General features: G+C 43.8%; 1 protein-coding gene across 13 annotated transcripts in view; it reads right to left on the bottom strand.

Annotated features, from left to right (window-relative positions):
* Window positions 1–21,580, bottom strand: part of MAGI1 (membrane associated guanylate kinase, WW and PDZ domain containing 1) — a 761,634-nt gene that overhangs the window by 38,684 nt on the left and 701,370 nt on the right. For 9 of the 13 annotated variants that reach the window (XM_066245932.1, XM_066245933.1, XM_066245924.1 and 6 more), the window contains 3 exons: window positions 16,150–16,181; window positions 6,442–6,658; window positions 2,062–2,145 (listed from right to left, as the gene is read on the bottom strand). In XM_066245932.1, the coding sequence (XP_066102029.1) occupies window positions 2,062–2,145; window positions 6,442–6,658; window positions 16,150–16,181 (333 nt within the window). The remainder of the gene's footprint in view (window positions 1–2,061; window positions 2,146–6,441; window positions 6,659–16,149; window positions 16,182–21,580) is intronic. The other 4 variants (XM_066245928.1, XM_066245929.1, XM_066245934.1 and 1 more) reach the window with 2 other exon arrangements.

Genomic DNA, 21,580 nt, shown 5'->3' with positions numbered 1-21,580 from the left:
AAATATAAATAAATAAATAAATAAAATAAAAAAAAAGTATTAGTTTATTATCCAATAACTAGATATTTCACTTTTAAAACTCTAATAGTTGAGGGTTTTAAAATAAAAATATCTTATTTTAAAAAATGTTATTTCCCTAAAAGCATGCTTGCTGCACATGAAATTTTTCTATATACTACTCTGTTACTTAAATAATGTAATAAAAAAGGGTTACTTCTATATCATTCTTATTTAATATTTTATTTTAATATATAGTATTTCATAGTTTGTAAAATGACAAATCTTTTATTTAAAGAGAAAAAATAAAGTTTCGAGGCAGTGAATTTTAAAGATTTTCAAATATTGTTCGGTAGAATTTCTGATTTAGTTAACTGCATTTTGGGCTGAAGCAGTGTGTAGGCCTAAAAATTTAATTCTCGTCTTCTCCAATTCTGTACAGTAGAACAGGGAAGAAGAAGTCGGTGTTTACATTTCAGGTTGGAGAGAGGTGTCCCTTTTAAGTGGCTCACCCATAAACTTAAACTGTACAGTGAATGAATGTGCCGAAAAAATAGCAGCTAAATAAACAGGTAAGTACAAGTCAGAGAGGTTTGAATCTCATATTTTTGCTTGAGCTATCTTAATGCCATGGCTTTACATGGTGCTTTTATTTCCAATGCTTTTTTATTATAATTGCTGAGGCTAAGCTGCAAGACGCCATGGAGCATGGGAGTTAAGCTACATCATAACACTCTCACAAATACAGTTTGAGAATGATATTTTTCTTGAGTGCACTAAGGTAACAATATTTTCTTTCTAAGTAGCTGGCTAAAGGGTATTTACTGTACTAGGCTCATGGAAACAACAAATTAAATCAAGTTAGGTTTCTGTCTTTGGTTCAACTCAAGCAGGAGGATTATTACCAAAACAGACCATGGGTGCTTCCCAGCAAGCAACGGGTTCCTGGCAGAGTCTGCTCTGAGTCTGCCAGGCCTTTCTGTGACCAGGAAAGGGCCTCTGCAAAGACCTCCAGCCATGACCCATTTTTCTCAATGTCATTTAACACAGGAACACCTGCCCATCCTATGATGACACCAGACGTAGCAAGTTTTTGCCTTTTATTGCTCATTTAGATGTAAGTGTAGCTGTGACCAATAGACTTAGGGTTATCATACAGGTTAGTCCATAGGAAAAAAGCATTTATTTCTCTCTGAGAATCAATGTAAAAATGGCAAATTAATTTAAAGAGCTTCCTGTTAAAAAAACAAGATGCCCAATGACACCAATAATGTTGAGGACTCCAATGATGAAGAAGGAAAACATAGACACAGAACACAATACACCAATACAGAGAGATGTGGCAAAGAAAGTCTTTTGGCACCTTAACTTGGGCATTTTCATGATTATACTCTTCTTCCACCAGCCAAATGCCATGTACAAAAGTATGTACAATTTGGTGATAGCTCAGGACTGTAGCACACAGAACGACAGAATTTCTCTCTTCTGTGTCCTCTGCTGCCAGGGTCACTGGGGGTTCTAAACTACTCGCCCAAAGTGCTCCGTTCTCTTCTTACTTTGGGCCAAGTCTGTTATAATTACATTTCCAGGAGGTAGCAGGGTAGAGCCGTTTTTCTGGTGTTTACATCAGTTTGTTTTTCCTGTGAATGTGGCTAAATCAAAAAGGCTAAGAAAATCTAGTCCTGCTTTTTTTTCCCCCTTTCAAGCTCTAGCATAGGAAACAATCTCAGCAGTTCATCTCCACTGGTAACACAAGTAGACTGCCTCAATAAAGTGGTCAAAAGACTTCCTTTGATAATTAGAAAGAATGGAATCGCCAGGTTTGCGGAGAAACCTCCTGGTGTCTTCATCTCTACAGACACACATTTCCAGACTTAACAGAAACATGCCCATCACTTTTTATTTCATCTGGCCTTTGGTCTATGCCTGGTCAACAAGAACACCAAAAACCTTTTTGTTTCAGGCATTTCTTTTTCCGAGTTTCTCCCCAGCTCTCCAGACCAATGGGAACATCAAACACGATGAATATAATGGAGAAATAAAAAGTTTTCAGTGAATCCTTACTCTGACATTCTCCAAAATTCGTGGCATTGATCTCTCTTTCTCTTTCACCCTTGCTCAATCCCGATGCAGGCGAAGGTGACATAGCTGGAATATTAATTTCACAATTTTTCAAAGCTTAATGTATGTGCTTTCTCTTAGTTCATTTTAATTTAGTTCTGATTGATAAAGAACGTGCAGTTCAGCTTTCACAGTAAAGGTCACGGCTGCCGTGGATTTTAAAGACTACAATTTGATTCTGCTTTATTTCTGCTTTTTTTTCATGCTTTTCTTGTCAAAAAGCTAGAATTTACAATTATACTGCTGAGAACTTCATAAGACTCCCATTACCATCTTAGACTTTAATTAAATCTCAAAGTACACATTTTGTATGACCTTGTTTTAACCATGTCATGAACTTCAGATTCCTCTAAACCCTATATCCTTTTGAAAAAAAAATGAAGTATACTTTTGTAACTGCCACACTATGCATTTATTTAAAAGAGAATCAAGTTCCTGATGGAATTCATTCTTGTACTAACACCTGTTCAGGTGAATTCTAGGCAGTTCAACCAGAACGATCTTTTATTTAGAGGCAAAAATCATCAGATCTGGCCAAGACTGGAATACACACACAAACAAGAACTATCATAATAGCTCTTAAAATCTAGCAGCACACCCAGGCTCCTTAAAGTAATTTTGATAAAGGAGCCCATTCACCAATTCCAAGTTTTAAGCATGTCTCTCCCAAGCAGTACAAGTTACATTGGTTAATATCATAGCTCTGACATTTTTTCTTCCCAAGCTATTTTATGAATAGGCAAAATTTCAATTGGAAGTTGTAGACTTTTTTATAGTGAACAGTAGTGAATACTAGGTGGTCCTGAGCATTAACTAATACTATTACATCAATGTCATTTTTAAAAACACACTCACAATCATCTGACCAGGCAGTGGCGCAGTGGATAGAGCGTCAGACTGGGATGCGGAAGACCCAGGTTCAAGACCCCGAGATTGCCAGCTTGAGTGTGGGCTCATCTGGTTTGAGCAAAGCTCACCAGCTTGGACCCAAGGTCGCTGGCTCAAGCAAGGGGTTACTTGGTCTGCTGAAGGCCCATGGTCAAGGCACATATGAGAAAGCAATCAATGAACAACTAAGGTGTTGCAACGAAAAACTGATGATTGATGCTTCTCATCTCTATCTGTTCCTCTCTGTCTGTCCCTATCTATCTCTCTCTCTGACTCACTCTCTGTCTCTGTAAAAAAAAATAATAAATTTAAAAAAATAAAAACACACTCACAATAGGTATGCTACCCAAAGAAAATACAAAACAGGCAATGTGGCTTTTAAAGGACTTCCTACACATCTCAGTTCAGACTAATCATTTGACACTGTTGTTCAGACATAGGGCCATATCAACAATATTTTGTATTTTGCACAGTATGTAGCCCATATGAAAGAACTGGATCAGAGATTTTGTTAATCTTCACGTCTTTCACAAGAAAATGAAATATAAGGAAAATATATTTTTTCCCCAAAAGGGGAACATAAATTAAGGGTACAATTAAGGTACTATTGCTGACTTCAATTTTCCTGGAGTAGTTCGCTCATTTTAATTTCTTGGGGGAAGGGGCAGTGACTCACATTGTTTTTTTTTTTTTTTTTTTAAAGGACAAGATAACAAAAAACAACCAAAGGAATGGCGGAAACTGATCAGGGATAAAGCAAAACACTAATTAAAAGATAATACGGATATAAGCTCATTCATAGGTATAATGAAAAGAAGAAAATCTGTGACAGAGTCAGAATAATTGCCACTGGGGGGGAAAGGCTCCTCATTATCCACATTTAGCAAGAAGAAACGCAATGAATCTCAACATCAATTAGGTAGCTACACTCCTACACTTACAAAGCCTCCAGTCACCAAAAGGACACTGACTCTCACTGGTGCTGCTGGATCCTATCCCTTCAGGTATTAAAGAAAGAGAAGCCCTGGCCCATGAGCTCAGTCGGTTAAGAGCCAGACAGCCAAGAAAGTCATCCAGATAAAGGTTGCAGGTTTGACCCCACCAGGTCAGGGCACACATGGGCAGCAACCAATGGATGCATGACTGAGTGGAACAACAGATGAATGCTTCTCTCCCCTCTCCCCTCAGGGCACACATAGGAGCAGCTCAATGTTCCTATCTCTCTTCCTGCCTCTCTCTCTCTCAAAAAAAGGTGAAGACACAAAACTGGCCCCATCCCAATATTTCAGTCTGATGGCCATCTGAGCAATGTGTGTGTGTGTGTGTGTGTGTGTGTGTGTGTGACAGAGACAGAGAGAGGGACAGACAGATAGGAAGGGAGAGAGATGAGAAGCATCAATTCTTCGTTGCGATACCTTAGTTGTTCACTGATTGCTTTCTCATATGTACCTTGACCAGGGGGCTACAGCAGACAGAGTGACCCCTAGCTCAAGCCAGCGACCTTAGGCTCAAGTTGGTGAGTCTTGCTCAAACCAGATGAGCCCACACTCAAGCTGGTGACCTCAGAGTTTTGAACCTGGGTCCTCTGCGTCCCAGTCTGACGTTCTATCCACTGTGCCACTGCCTGGTCAGGCCCATCTGAGCAATTCTGATGCTTAAAGGATCTTACTGTGGCGAGGTTACATATTTTTCTTATTGTTTTGGGTGGGGTTGGGGATGACAACTTTAAAATAATTGGATTAAATACCAAATTCTGAAAATATTTTGCTTCCATCAAGGTAAAAATGGCATCTGAAATGGAGTCGCTTAGTAGGTGGATGTGTTAGCACTGCCTGTAAACCCTGTTGCCCTGCCAGCACTCCAGAACACAGTGTATTTTCTCACAAGAGGATTCAGATATGGGAACCTCGGTCCTCCACGTGTACTGTACTGCAGAGAGCAGGGGCACGGTGCACACAGCAATATCTCGACATCAGTGGGAGCTGGGCCACTGCGTGGAGAAGCCGCGTGGTCAGGAGGTGGGAAGAGAGCTGGGGAACATGTTTATCAGTGAAGTCTGAGCCGTTAGTGAGGAGCCCTGGCAAGAGCAGACTCCAGTTCACACTCGGTAACTCCTGCTCGCAGAGGTGTTCCAAATGGGACCTCCCTTCCTGTGGCTGGGCCTCAGGGACCCTCTGGGGGTTCTGGAGTCCAGGGACTAAAATCCTTTCTCAAATTATGTGGCTTTTGTCAGCATAGTGAACCCTGAGCCAAAACAGTCTATTCAATTCCACGGACTATTGTAATAAGGCAATGATGTTTCTCCCCTGAGGAGGAAAAAGGTGGATCCCTGAGTGATTGCTAAATTTTGAGAATCTAACTTGCCTTGCACCAGTGTGGCCAACTTTCCTTCTCAGACAGGTATGCTGGCTGGCCTCACTCCCATTCTGTATGGGTCACAGAGGAGATGTGTCAGCTAGCAAAGGAAATGCTTCCCTGCCATGTCCAAGTGGGTGGGCAAGAGTGAGCACTCCTGCCCACCTGCTCGGTGTCTCCTCTTCCTAGGGGATTTCGGACAGTTCGCCAGACCTATGTTGAGGGGGATGGGGAAGGAGGATGGGAAAAATGACTCTCTTTTCCCCTCCTGTTTTTACCAGATCCTTCATACCTTCGCTCCCCTCCCCGGCCAACAGGAGAAAGAAACCCATAACCTCCACAGTGGCTCCATCCTGCCCAACCAGACTCATGAAAAAAGGTTAGCAAAGAGCAACAGCCAAAAGCGTGCCCATCTGTATGGCCTAGTTTCATAATAAAGGTAAGAAATTAAACACAAAGGCAATATTTTGTTTATAAGAGCCAAAAAGTTATGATGTGTGTCATCACTAGTTCATGTTTATTGAAAAGGCAACACCAGAGCCACATGTCTAACCCCAGTAGAAATAACTAAAGCACAAACCATGCAGTGTTCTTTTTCTTTATAAGGAGAATGTTTAGGACAACTAAGAATGTTGGGTAAAAAAAAATACAACCAAACACTTCTTTAAAATTAGGGGAGCACTAAGAAAAAATTTAATTTCTCCTCATTACTCCTACAAGCCAAACCAATCATATTTATGTTCTATTGTATATCAGAGCTGTTTCATAAGAGCTTGCCCAATATCCACGTGGGGAAGAATTAATGGGACAGCAGCTCTTATCTGCAACTTTTTTTTTAACTGAAAGGAAGAATGAATCCATTTTTATTCTTTACTTGATGACCTACCCATCACCAAGCTGAAGATGCAACAGAGCCCTCAGGAATATCCAGCACATTCTATCACTGCGGAAAGCCTTCCTCTCTCACCTTGGTTCACCTCTATCCAGTCTACATGTGAAAATCTATTTTTAATAAGTCTTTCCAGAAAGCTGAAGCCCGAGGTGGGGTCGCAGAAAGACAGCAGTCAGGGTGCTACTCACGTCGGCTTTCATACATGCTCCTGGACTGGGCCCAGATTTTAAAAGGATCTGGTTTTTTCTGCCCAGAGCTGTCGGTCTGATCTGGAGCCGGGGCCTCTGCAGGTGGGAGCTCAGGGAGCACCTGGGCGCTGTGGCTGGGGGACGCTGTGTGCAGGCTTCGATGGCTGGAGATGCTGTGCTGGGAACTATTCTGGCTGTCTTTCCTCTCCAGGGGCTGCTGGACGGAAGCGAGTGAGAGGGGCGAGAGGAGAGGGTTATCACTGGTCTCTGAGCGGGTGTTCCCAACAGCTTGTCTTTGTTCAGCACTTCTGTGCACACACACACAAATATATCAACAACACTTTGGCCTCCACTTTCCTCCGGCTAACGCTGAATGCAGATAACTCTTCACATGATTGGCGGACAGAGAGGGGGGTAGGCCAGATGAAAAGACATAATCACAGACCATACTGCACGCTGGGCTGTGGCAGAAGACAAATCCAATTTTCATCAGAGGTTCCTGGCTAAGAAACCGGGATCGTGTGTGACAAGATACATCAGTATCAACATCCTCATTTTGTGACAAAATGTGTGACACAAAATACCATGAGTAGTTAAATGTAAGGCTATATGATGTGCAAAAGAAACACAATCAGTGCTAACCACGCTTTTTGGGATTCCACGTCTAATTATTCTTGTAATAATAAAATGCCTGACATCTATCTAAGGGTTTGCCAACAGTTCTTCTGGACTCTAAGAATAGGAGATTAGATCTTTTAAAAATCATTATGTGAACACTTGAACTCAAAAGTATATAAATAACTTTCCTATGAAGAGCTTTCATAATTCTGTGATAATCAATTCTGAAGGCATCACAGTCTACCTCTTGCTGTCCTGACACTATTGTTGATTGAAAACCAAGATCAGACTTTACATATGAGTTGGCCTCAGGGCGTCAGCCTTCTTAGATTTGCACCCTGTCCAGGTAGTATTCAAAAAGAAAGAATTACATTGTGTTTAGTTTCCCCCATTCAAAACACAATCCTGGAATCCTGCCTTGCATAAAACAGATGCTATATCCCTACACTTACTGCTGAAGAGCATCCCGAAGGGGAGACAGGGAGGGGCGGTCTATGTCCTGTCCTCTCTTAGAGCTCTTGTATGGCTTATGTTTTTAAAGTGCGTATAAGATCTTTGACCAGAGCATTCTGGGTCTCTTAAAAGTTCTTTATAGAATCACAATCTTCCCCTCGGTCTTACAATGAATCCTATCAACAGTGCTTCCTTGCTTTCCCCTCGGGTACCCTACATTCTTCATTTCCCATAGTGATGGGAAACTCCCAGGGCTCCTTTCATTTCCATCTCAGGTCTCCCTGCCCCTTTCCTTCCTGTCCTTCATATGAAATGAGCACTTGAAGAGCCCAAGGAAGACAAAGCTTCACCTGCTCTGGACAATTATAGATTGCAATCTGAGTCAGGTTCTGGACAATTACAGACTGCAATCTGCATCAGGTTCTGGCAAGGACTCAAAGCTGAGGAAAACGGGGCATTCATTTCATCAAGCAAAATAGACCATTTCACGTTTTACTTGGTATGCCTGTGGGAGGGATTTGAGGACTATACTCTAAACTAGCAAAAAGGTCTTGGGAAACCTGTGTGACGGGTTAATTCACTTAGACTCAAGGGGACAGGGCACTTGGGGGGAGATGCCAGGGGGACATACTGGCGGGTGGCACGAACACCATCATAAAGGCAAGCTATCTCTGCTCTCTGACAAAGTGTTCCGCTCACACCTGGATGGTCAGCATCCCAAAGGTGTGGAACCTGCTTCTGGCAGCTTCCAACAGCATCCTCCAGCGACCTGCTCTCTGCCCCAGAGGCTCAGTGTCAGCCTGCTCGCTCCCTGGACCCATGCAGACAGCACCCTCCAGCGACCTGCTCTCTGCCCCAGAGGCTCAGTGTCGGCCTGCTCACTCCTGGACCCATGCAGACAGCACCCTCCAGCGACCTGCTCTCTGCCCCAGAGGCTCAGTGTCGGCCTGCTCGCTCCCTGGACCCATGCAGAAGGTTTTCAGTCAGAAAATAAGAATGACAGAGAGAATCTCCACCCCATTTGCATGTATATGGAAATATTCACTGTGGTCTTTTCAATGCAGCATCAGCTCATTCTGGGTATGAACACATATTACCATAAAGAGAAAAACATGGGATTCCAGGTGGGTTTTCCCCACTCTGCGTACCTTCCTGCATTGCCTACTTCTCATTAGTTTGAACGGAGAATGCTTTTTATAATTGAGACAAAGTTTAAAGCTATTTTCATTTTGAAATTAACCTGGGTAAAGAGAATTAATGGGGACTGCTCCTTTCTATTTTTTACATTTTGGTGCTACTTTGATTTTGTTCACCTCTGGTGGTGAGGAAGGAGATTTTTAAATGTAAAGCAAGTATTTCAAAACAGGGCCTCCCAGTTTACCGTGAGAGTTGTATCCCTCCCTTCAAATGCCCACCCTGGCTTGGTCCTGCAAATGAGCGGCAAGTGTCAGATCAAGGGGTGTGACTGCTGACACTACATTCATTTCCCTAGAGACTCCCGTCTCCTTTGTGTTCAGACTACTTATCACAAAGCCTCCCGGGCCCCGAGCGAGTCGCACCACAGGCCTATCTGAGGGGAACGCCACACTTACACTTTTCTGGGGTTACTCTGTCCATGGAAACCCAACTTGAACCTCTTCCACTCGTTCCCTCTTCCTGAACTGGAGAAAGAGCTTTCCGTCAACCCCCTCCACCAGGGGGTCTGTTAAAAGACTGGGCCATCTTCCTACAGCGAGTACGCGAGCATCTGCAGGTACCCACGATACTCGCAGAGTTTGTGTGTCACCTCAGTGGGTTCCAAGATGCCTCCAGGGCTGTCCCAGTGTAACAAACCCCGGCAGAGAGGACCAATCTCCTTAATTTAACGAAAGATACAGCTTTGTCATAGACAGAAGTGCAAATGAGGTCAACTGGAAATGGTTTGAGCCATTTTTCAAATTTTAACACCTCTTTTAACCCCCCAATAAGTCACACAGAGTCCAATTGAACACAAAATGACAGGTACAGTTTGGAACAAGTTTGCAAAGTTGCCCCTCAATTAAACTGCACTTCTGCAACCCCTTTAAATGCCATCTAATCTTGGTGTTGAATTTGGAAAATACAAGTAAAGCAGTGTCCCGTGAGCATGTCCTGGGCTGCACCCACAGGTGCCACCACCAGGGGCTGAGCACGCAAGAAGCAATGAGCATGCGTTCTCCTCCAGGGAGCTCCAGCCTCACTTTATGTCTCTTCTCAAGTTCAGTTAGAAAACTACTTAATTTTTTTTTTTTTTGTATTTTTCTGAAGCTGGAAACGGGGAGAGACAGTCAGACAGACTCCCGCATGCGTCCCACCGGGATTCACCAGGCATGCCCACCAGGGGCAACGCTCTGCCCACCAGGGGGCGATGCTCTGCTCCTCTGGGGCGTCGCTATGTTGTGACCAGAGCCACTCTAGCGCCTGGGGCAGAGGCCAAGGAGCCATCCCCAGCGCCCGGGCCATCTTTGCTCCAATGGAGCCTTGGCTGCGGGAGGGGAAGAGAGAGACAGAGAGGAAGGAGAGAGGGAGGGGTGGAGAAGCAGATGGGCGCTTCTCCTGTGTGCCCTGGCCGGGAATCGAACCCGGGATTTCTGCACGCCAGGCCGACGCTCTACCACTGAGCCAACCGGCCAGGGCCAGAAAACTACTTAATTTGAAGATGCATTCTGTAGCTAATGTTTTGTCAGCTCTTTATATAATACTTTTGGAAGCTAAGTTCTTTGAATTGTGGAAAAGTCTAAAGCATGCCTCTTTATTTTTTGTGAGTGTGTTAATTAGCTTTGACATTGTCTTTTATCTGGATCCTCCAGCAGAAAAGCCATGTTCATTTTTCTCTCAAATTACAGTCAGCCTGTGTCTCTCTTCAGTAGTCTGCCGTACCTCCCAGAAGGCTCGGGCCGTGAGAACAAACTCCCTTCTGAACTAGCTGTAAGATCAGGGTCAGATCTGCGTCCAATGTGACTGTCCTTAACCTCATTTTCTAGGTGAAAAACTGGCCCAAAGACAAGTGACTGTAGTTAAAAATACACTCGCAAGTCTGTTCAGGTAACCCATGCATGCTAAGAACATGGATGGAGGGAGCACACAGCGCACCAGCCTCGGTCCTCTTGGACAACTACCTGCAGTACAGGTATTCACTCATCAATAACCACATACGGCCACCTGCTGGGAGTCGGGCTGGAAGGGCTGCGGTGTGTCAGTAAGGAAGCAATGGTGGCTGACCTCTTAGAATGTGCCCCATTGTATGAACCCAGGGTTGTGTGCGTGAGTCTATGCAGATGAATATGAATCAAATATCATAACAGATCGATAACAGCGCACTGTCCTTTGGCTAGGTAACAAGAGGCCTCTGGAAGGACATCCCATTAATGGAATCAGCATGTGATACGTGTTCAAAGCAAAAGCACGTTTGGACTGCTTGAGAACAGAGGTGGCTGGTGGGACCCAGCAAGGGGCCGAGGCCACTTCAGACGAGTTTGGAGACTAAAGAGTGTGAGGGCTTTGTGGGCTACTTTAAGGAGCCTGCGTTTCATTCTTAGTTTAGGGGAGGAGGACTCGGTAATGAAGGGAATGCAGGGATGCATCAGGAACCAGCTTGCTTGCAGGACGGTCTGGCTACTAGGCAGCGGTGGAAGGGTGGTGCGGATGGGAGAAAACGCAGGGAGCACGGGAGACTACTGAGCACCCAGGGAGGCCCTGAGGAGGCTTACCCCAGGGCAGTCCTAATGAAGCAGAGGGACAGGGATGTTAAAAGACATTTGGGGCCGAGTCAACGGGTACTGCTCACAGACTGAACAGGGCACAGAGGCAGGAGGAGGAAGACGAGATCTCCCGAACACGGCACTGCCTCTGGGCACCAGCTTGAGTGGTGGGCGGAAAGGGGTGCCACGTATTGAGGTGAATATTTTCAATGCTAGCTGTTGTCACTGTGCTGATATTTGTGAATCAAGATTTTTATTTCCGAATATTAAATCAGAACCAACTAGGAAGAAAGAAATGGGCTTAATTTTGAAAACTCTATAGAAGGCCTTGGCCTCACACTAGCCATGAACTTGTGCCATAGGACTTTTAAAAATCAAACTATAGCAAGCTCCCTAGAATGAATGATTTCTTTACTAATGACAGGCCAGGGAGACTGGGAAGATGCAATGGTTTTTACAAATGAAAATGGGGGAGGGATCAAATCATCAGTATTTCATGGAATCATTTCAAAATAAAGGTACTTATAAAGTGAGCTGAAAATATGTGCTTGGAAGAGCAAATGAATACAGACAGCACTTAGGAACTTTAATGATGAAAAAAATTCATGTGGCTTAAAAATGACAAATTGATCACTTTTAAAGAAAAATTATTTACAGTTAACTTATCTGCCAAGATTGAAGGCCACTGTGGCGACTTATGTGGACAACAGGAAAAACTCCAAGTGCTGATGAGATACTAGGACAATGTCATTGGAGGCTGTGTGGAAAGCAGACACTCACACACAGTGAAGCAGAGGATGAGTCTTTTTGTCTCTTTTATCATTTATGGTCTAAGTCAAATGATTTCTTCAAGAAAAGACAGGCAAGAAGAGTTAATGGAGAAGAAAAGGGAGGTATTGATTAGGTATGAAAATGAATTTCAGTCACACAGAACGTTTTAAAGCAGTCTAACATCACAGCAAAGTGTGTTTTCCAGGGCTACGAAGGGTGGAGGGTACGAGCTGCTGTGGGAGTGGGAGGCACGGAGGCTTATTTAGGTCACCCTGATCCTTCTCCCATCTGCTTCTCACCTGTAGGAGCTTTGATAGGTTGTATTATTGCCCTACAGGAAGGACAAGCGGCACCAGGGTCCTGTGACAACCGGGAGAGTTTCAGAAAGAGGCAGGACACAGAAACCTGGATGGTCCAGGCCGGGGTCACTCCCTGTGCAGGTTACCTAGGAGATCTCTCTTCCTCACATCTCTTAATGACTAGTTTTCAGCGATGTCCTTAGCATCCTTTCCAGGGAAAAGGAACAGCAGACAATGGAACAGAAACCTGTCACTATTGCTACCTCTCATCTCACTGTGCTTGCTAAAAAGAGGTTGCTGGAGAAACTGCCTTGCCTACCATCCAGGATCTCCTTATGAGAACTCTGTGCATGAGAAGTGTTTTAGTAAATGGGAACACGGTGTCTCCTGAGTGAACGTGGCATGCTTTTTCTGATCTGACACAGGAAAGAGTGTGGTTTGCTACACTGCTCAGGATGCTAGGGAACTCAGAAGAACCCCACAGCTCCAGCTAGCACCTAACTCAGCCTGGGGTCTTTTCTATGGCTTTATAGGACTACTTAGCTTATTGTAATTTAGAGCTGAATGATTTTCAGTAAGTGTGTACTGGGTTCTGCTTTGTCAACTTTTGAAAGTATATGCTCATCATGAAGCAGATCTGCATACATCTGTCGGTGTGACTGCTGGTCTCAACTCCGTTTCACGAGGGCAGGGGTGTCTTCTGTTTCGGTTCCTGCTGGATACAGGCACTGGTCTGACATAGGAGATACTCAACAGACACTTATTGTTGGAACAGATGCATTAAAAAATTGGTGATTTGTGACAGTGAATTTGTTTTTTGAAAGTTAGCAATCAATAAAAATTGCGTGTTTATAAGCTCCTAAAGAAAGGGTGCCTGACATCTTATTTACTAGTCTTTCCAGTGCCACACACAAAACCTGACACTTAGTAGGTTACCCATTGATTTGCTACATAAATATGGATGGATGAATAAAGGTAAATGTATCAATGGATAAATGAATAATGGATGGGCAGATGACTGGATGGACAGACAGAGGAAGAGAGGAACAAAAGCTCAAGTGAGAAAACATAAGTGGATATTAACTTAAAACTCAGGGTCTGTAATGATATTTAGAGTTTTAAATTCTCACACACAAAATCCTTGTGTGTGATCTGGACCCAAAAGTCTCAGTTAAACAAGTCTCAGTCAGGATGATTAAATTGGGCCACAGCATCAGTTTCCCAGCAAGGTCTAAAACCTGACAACAAATACGTCTTATTTTTGTCTGTCATTTGGCAGAAAAATTTCTGATGTTATGGATGCCCCAGCATTAAATTAATAAAATTTCATTAAGATACTGCCATTGTCCCTAGTGAGTATATAAACCATAAAGTCAACATGTAAACCAAATCTAGTAGGTGAAAGTGCTTATTAAGAGGAAGCTATCAAGGCCATCCAGGAAGGGATGAGTCCCTTCGTTCTAATAAAAATCCAGCTACTCAATTATCAAAAACATTTTTTTTAAAAAGGCATGAGGGCAAAAGGAAGCTGTCCATCACATAAGCATGCCAACAAAGTCAGGAGCCTCTGAGAAAAAAGAAAAAAACCATGTTCCTGAGTTACGACAGTGTATTCACAGAGCTGATGGTAAACCCACACATCTCATAACCCAGGCATTGCATTACACAGCCTGCAAAACTGACCCTGTCTGTCAGTATGCGAATGGCTTCCTGAAACTATGACATGCAACATCCCCATGGATCCCTCAGACCCCACCAGAGAACCTACACAATCACCTGTCTCTGGCAGGACACCATCGAAATTCAAACTGGGAAAGGGAAGCACCTTTCCCACCTGGATGGAGCTCCCACTGATCACAGATGTTAGCAATGTCCACTGGCAGCAGCAGTCCTTGGCTGATATCCTTCAAATTTTGAACAGCAGCTGCCAGAGTGTGCCAGCCATACTGTGAAAACCATCATCCCTGTCCTGGCACAGAAATCAGGTAAGGACAAGCCCCAACCTGGGGGCTCATTCTTCTCTAACCCAGCAACACACCAGTCTCTTGGCTTGTGGTAATTAAGAGCCAGCAGACTATGGGCAAAGCAGTTAGAGCTTTTTTCCTAGGAATGCAGCCTGAATAATTGGCTTGCTGCTTGCTAATGACACAGCTTCCACAAAAATAAATTGTCATAGGGAATTCATTCAACTGACTTGGTGAATGCAGGCTCTATACCTGTCTGATACCCTTGAGTGCAACAGAGAATTCCAAAACACTTTGGGGAAGAAGAGATGCAAATAAATCTATAAAAATCCTCTTGCACAGTAAGTTTGAATGGTGTGCAAAGAACACCATGCCACCTGATGTCTTGCTGCCTGTGGAAAATTGCTGTATCTCCCCCAGTGTGCTCCTTATCAAGCCTCTGTTCCATGTGGGTGTATAAGTAAGTCCGTGTGTAGCAGGGCTGGTGGTAGGAGAAAAAGAACGGCTCCTGCTAACTCAAGCTCATGTGATAACACCTTCCAGATCTGCTTCTGTTTTTCTGCAGGCTGCCCAGGTTCTGACTATGACCCAGGGATGGGGAGACACATGTACCACACACACACACACACACACACACACACACACACACAGGCTCTGGCATCCTGGTGGGTGCCTACTAGCACTTTCTGCCTGGACATTAGCACAGACTGACAGAGGAAGCAGTCCTGAAGTCACATGTCCCAACCACTACGGCACTAAGCCATTGCAATCACATCCATTATTGCAGGTTTTTCTCTTTGGAGAACTTGGGAGCTGGGGGGGGGGGGGCGCTACAGAATGCAGGAAGCTCCCTGTCTCATCTCAGTAGACTCTGCCTCCTGCTGCCAGGTTTGTAGGCAGGTGGAAGAAATTCAGCTGCAGCGCAGGAGCTGCAAAGTTTTAAGGTCCTCCCTTCCCCGAGGGACAGAAAGCTGTAAAATCTCCTTCCCCCAAATATTCTATGTCACATGGAAGTAGCTCCTTTATCAGAATGGCAATGAATTGGGAAGCCTCTTCTACTTGGATCAATTTCACAGGCATAGTGTTCCAGATTTTGAGTTTGTAAGTAGCATTTTAATTTGTTCAGTGCCCCGGGAGCAGAGGCTCACACTACCAATCAAAACACTACAGCCTCTAGCTGTTAGCTAACGTGCCACCTAGGTAGTGCATCTTCAGGGAAACCAGATTAGAAAGGACAGCAATATATTGATTTTTTTTTTTTAAGAATCCTATACCTGCAGCACAATGCTGCTAAAGCTAGCAAAACAAGAAAGACATTTCCGCAGCAAGGAGATGCCTCATTCTCAGGGCTGGGCAGTGAACATTGTTTCATGTGAGCATGGACATGCGTGCAGCGCACAGCAGTTCTACAGGCTTTTTAATTTTGTAAATCATTCATCATTCAGTGCATAAGAAAGCTCAGGGGAGACTCTACCCATGAGAACGGCTGGAAACACCAGTTGAGAAGGCTATCCAGGAAGCAGTGCAGTTTTTTCTTTTCTTCTCCCAAAAGAAACAATAGCATTTGTCTCAAGTTACAACATCTAAGAAACTCATCCATTTGAAAGAGAATTTTAATGCAGTATATAGAGAAGACTCCAATGCATTCTTTATCCTGGCTCCTGGAGCCTACCCACAATCATTAGACAGTTAAAGACAAGCCCAAATACCTTATGTACCAAACAGATCCCCAGAACTTAATGTATAGAGCCGGCTCCTTCTCCCCATCCACTCTAAACACATTTAGGGAAGTCAAGCCGGACAGCGTCCCCTCCCACTGCCAGCCGTCCCCTCCCACCGTCCCCCCCACCCCCAACAAGCACCAAGTAACTGGCAAGTCCTTACCGACTTTGGGCTTTTCTTGGGAACTGGCAGCCCTGGAAAAAATGTAACAAGGAGAGGACGGGGAAGAAATCATTAGTATGTAAATATTACCTTTTTCTTAAAGAACAATCCCCAGGTGTTTCATGGCAACCTAGCCATCTGCAGAGTTATGTCAGATTTCTCCCCAGCATCGGAGTTACCAGGCTGTTCATATCGAATCAAAGCGGAGGGAGGAGGCAGCGAGAGGCAGGAGATCTATCTGCATTAGCTATGCTGACTGGTACTGCAGCAGCCTGGAGGCTGGGAAGAGAAATTCACAGACCTCCAGCCTGGGAAACTGAACACTTGGACAGAATCTCAAATGCTCTTCTGGATTAAGAGAGACTTAACTTACAATTAAGTCCAGGATATTTCCTTCCCACCCGATCTATTTGTCAATTGAAGTGGACCAATCAGGATAGAGGAAGGGGTGCATATTTAATTTCAGTGGAGTAAAGGGATAAAAATCTAATTTTTTTTTTATTTCTTTATTTTTAAAAATATTTTTTGGTTTTCTTTATTTCTCTTCTGTCAGTAAAGGAAATGCCTTCTTTTTTTGGGTGAGCAGAACACCAAACAAACACAGACGCTCTTTTGCCAACATAGGACACAAATGCAGGTTGGTCTAGGGTCCCCTCCAGACCATGCCACATCTCTCCACGCATGTCAGTCATCCAAGCAAACTCCCAGTCAGCCTGCTGGGAAGGGCTCCCTGGGACAAGCTCCTTGAGGGGAAAGCCGGTCATTGGGGAGTGAGAAAGAGCAATTTCACAAAGCTGAGAAAGAAAGATGATAATGGAGGCTGAGGGGACAGAGATGCTCACGGTAGGTACCTGGCTAGCTCTTCCCAAACCCTGACCTTAGTGGGAGGAAGACATCTGGAGGGACCTTTGATCTACTCACTTCTAGGAAAGTCAATGTACCCCAGGAGAGGGTAGCCAAGGAGAGCTGGAAAAGGAGATTAAAGCATGAAACAGTGTTTCAAAAGTAATCATTTCTGCAAGCTGTCCTCTCATTTTTTATTTTTCCTGGTTTGAGCAAAGAAAATGTAGATTCCATCTGTATCAGACACCAAAGATATATTTGGGATCTGATGACTTTGTACTGGAAATTTCAACCTTTGGAACCCTGGCCAGGCTAAGTTCAGTGCAAGTAACACAAGGCAACGGAAGCAGGTGAGCAGGAAGAAGTCACCCCGGGGAAGCACTGGCAATGAGGCTTGAGGGTGATCACTCGTCCGCAAAGGCACAAGGGCACTCTCTGGCACAGCCCATCACAGCACCAAAATGAGGTCACCACGGTCTGGCAGAGTGGCTCTCAGACTTCAGAGTATGTACGGAGCGCCTGGCAGCTGGTTAAAAATGCAGGATCTGGCCATGGCCATTTAGCTCAGTTGGTTAAGAGTGCCATCCCAAAACATCAAGGTTGTGGGTTTGATCCCTGGCTAGGGGACACACAGGAAGCAAAAAATGCACGACTGTGTGGAAAAACAAATGCTTCCCACCCCCTTCCCCTTTCTCTCCTTTCCTCTATCTCTCTAAAAATCAATAAAAAAATTAAGCCCTGGCTGGATAGCTTGGTTGGTTGGAGTATCGTCCCAGAGTGTGGAGGTTGCTGGTTCAATTCCCCAGTCAGGGCACACACAGGAGCAGCTCAATGTTCCTGTCTCTCTCCCCCTGCCTCTCTCAAAACAAACAAAACCCCAAAACTGCAGAACCCCTTAGCTGACAGGGCCCAAGAATCTGCAGTATGAACAAATATTCCAGGAGATTCTGGTGCAGGGTCTGAGGGCCACATCTGAAGAGTACTACTTTTTGAGTCAAGCAGACTAAGAGGCAACTTTCAGTGAGCTGCTTTAGGGCCCTCTATGCCTCAGTTTCTCAATTTGTAAAATGGAGATAAGGCTTACTTGACAGGATTGTTAAGGTTACTCAATGGAAAAATGTTTAAAAGCCTTGTACCTGGCAAGGGTTAGGCCCTCAAATGTCCTCCCCTTTCCTCTTCCTTTGCTAATTGACACCACTCAGGAAGGAAGTGGTTCAGGTTATCTTACTCTTACTAGGCAAAATCACTTGCAAGAATATCAAAATATAAAAAATATTGTAGGGGAAATATTTTACCTATGGATGAGAATAACCATGTTGGGCAATTTAGATATGTCATTATTCTAAAAATAATTACTAGGTGCTTTTATTTGTTTATTAATAAGATTCCCTTAATGAATGTTATCACATTATATTAGCATGGGTTATTGTAGATACTTCAAAATTACATATTATATCGCAAAGTTCAGAATTTTCCCTAAGACAGACTGATCTTCTCAGTCAATTGGAATGAGTAAGGTTTCATCATAGGTAGTAGATGTGGGTTTACCCAGGATCCCTATGACTCTACAAAAATTTGTGAAGTATGTGTGACTAGGTAAGAGGAGTCAGGGAAAATGGCTTCCACCCACACTCTGCTATTCAGTTGTAAGACCACGGCCATCTTCAATTCTCTGCCTCGTAAGATTTTCATATAAAAAACAAAGGGCACTTTCATTCTCAGACATAGAGAAACATACATGTTTTGAAAGGTACTGTAGAGGATGCTCACTGTACCACTGCTGGTATAAAGGAAACTTGGATGCGAATGGAAGTTCTAAATACATTGAGGGACAGCCAACCTATAAAGCAGTCTGCAGAGGTTAAAAGAAATGAGCTATCTCTGTGGGTAACAACATGGATGGTTTCCAAAGCCTAATGCTGTGAGGACAGCAGGCTGCAGAAGGGCAGGTACGGGAGGAGGCAAGTGCTGACCACACTCACACACGCGCACAGTGCCTGTCTTCCATGACTGTCCACACCAAACCGATGACAGGAACATTGCTGGTGGGACAAGGAAGGGCAGGGATTTGGGGCACTAGTTTTAGGCAGAATTTAGCCTTAATCTAGAATTCTTTACCAGGAACACCGTATGACATCTTGCTGAGACAAAGAAATACTATTTTAAGAATAAACATAATTAATGGCCCTTCCATTAATTGTGTAAACTGACCAGTGTCTGAAGCACATTGAGGTAACTGGTTGCAGTCTGTTTCATCGGCAGAGGCAGTCCACAGAACATTCCAATGGTCCCAGCTCAACTGACACAAATTGTATTTTATAACAACAAAAACAAAGTTCTTTTGTATTTTTCTGACGTTGGAAATGGGGAGGCAGTCAGACAGACTCCCGCATGCGCCCAACTGGGATCCACCCGGCATGCCCACCAGGGAGCGATGCTCTGCCCATCTGGGGCGTCACTCTGTTGCAACCAGAGCCATTCTAGCACCTGAGGCAGAGGCCATAGAGCCATCCTTAGCGCCTTGGCCAACTTTGCTCCAATGGAACCTTGGCTGTGGGAGGGGTGGAAAGAGATAGAGAGGAAGGAGAGGGGGACGGTTGGAGAAGCAGATGGGCACCTCTCCTGTGTGCCCTGGCCGGGAATTGAACCCAGGACTCCTGCATACCAGGCCGACGCTCTACCACTGAGCCAACCAGCCAGGGCCAAAAACTAACTTCTTTTAATTTGAAGAGAAACTTGTTCCTCTTTGCTAGCTAGTTGTTGGAAATCTTTTTTAAAGAGGCACACTTTACACGAGCTAAAAGTGGCCAAAAATTAATATTTAAAAAGTCAAAAATCAAGAAATTCCACTTGACTGCTTTAAAACAACAACAACAAAAATTTGTTTTAGGTCTCATTGCCATTAAATCTTAAAAGCTTATGAATATGAATGCTTGAACAAACAACTTATAATTTATTTTAGCCCAACTATTCAGACGGATTGAGAACAGCTCGGAGACCTAATGGAAACACTCAAAGAAGGTCACCGTTTGGCAGAATTCACCAAGACCTAGAAATAAGTGGAGGCGGCTCCTGTCTAACTGGAGCTGACTGCAGGCCGCCCTACACTGGCTGGGCGACAGCAAGCAGCACAATCCGACACTTTGTGGGTTACTGGTGGTTTTCCTTAGGACAAATGCAAAATTTGTGTTCCCAGTGGAAGACTTGTGTTGTACACATTACATCAGAAATTTCATGTGTGTCTGCAAAAGAGTTAACCACACTGATGTTGTATGAACATGTGGTTAAACACGCATAAAATTTCTGGTGGACCGGCGGTTGAAAAACACTGGTGGAAGTCCCATATTCTATAGGAGGCATATGAATGGAAATAGCACCTGCTTAATGGCCTCACCTGCTCCCTCTGGGAAAGTGAGGGGGATTCTGAGAGGAGACAGAAGAAGAAGAGTTTATGGATGGCACCATCTGCTCTGAGAGCCCAGAAAGTGGCAAATGCTACTTCAAAGGGACCCCAGAAAACTTTTATGGGAAGTGAGTGTTCAAAGTGTGGGTCAAGGTCTGATCTACAGAGGTGGGAAAAGCCTGGGAACTGCATTTCTAAAGTTCCCTTCTCCAACGGTATCCCGTGGAGAAACAAATGGCAAACTCTCTGCGAGAGACTGGGCTCAGACCAAGTAACACGAGGAGGAGAAATTGGTTCCTTTTAAATGTCAAGGCCATAAACTATGCTATTGAATATGTTCTCATAAAACTAAATAGCAAATGTTATTCTTGGTTAAATTTTATAATGATAGTACACAATTTATATAAAAAAGTAAAACTATAACAGAATACATATGCATTTGGAAACAGACCAGAAGATTATATACCAAAACAGCCTGTTTGATCTTTAACTCATGGGCTCAAGGATGCCCTTATTATCTATTTTACTATTTTCTACAACATGAAAAGCTTTAGTTATTTTTTATAAATACACACATACATATATAATACACAGATACTACAATAAACAAAACTCTATGCTGCGTACTGCCTTTTCAAGTAAGTTAAATTTCAGGACATTTTATTGCACTTTTAAATCTCCAGAGCCATCAATGACCTCTATGTCCTCCAAGGGTGCTAACCTTTTCCTGGCAATATATACATTTAAAGTTTGTGTAAGTGCTCTGTTAAGATTAAGACTCGTGTTTGTCCTACTGACTAAATGGAAATGGGAAAAATGTGGGCTAGCTCAGCTGGCCTCCCAGGAGAGCCAAACAAAAGCCAGAAATGGCCATTTTGGCACCGAGATGAACAAAGCCCAAGTTGCTCGGAAAGAGATAGGACGTCCCTGGACCTAATTTCCTCTACTAGGTTTAAAAAAAGTGAGACTGTCAACTAAACTAAATCAACTGAAAGAATTTTTAAAAATCCCACAAAAGGGCTTTGAAAGGGTAAATTCTAAAGTCACTGTCACATGCGAAGTGGATCAACAAATGATTCAATTGTCCTTTGTTATTTTGGTTTCTTCCAAATGCTATGTCTATGTCACTAATCCACATGTCACTGATCATGCGAAAGACTTCAGAGGTTTGCATAGCAAATGTTG

The sequence above is a fragment of the Saccopteryx bilineata genome, chromosome 10 (genome assembly GCF_036850765.1).
Source record: "Saccopteryx bilineata isolate mSacBil1 chromosome 10, mSacBil1_pri_phased_curated, whole genome shotgun sequence".
NCBI classification, from domain to species: domain Eukaryota; kingdom Metazoa; phylum Chordata; class Mammalia; order Chiroptera; family Emballonuridae; genus Saccopteryx; species Saccopteryx bilineata.
Note: the sequence above shows the minus strand (reverse complement) of the source record. Positions and strands in the feature narration are given on the sequence as shown.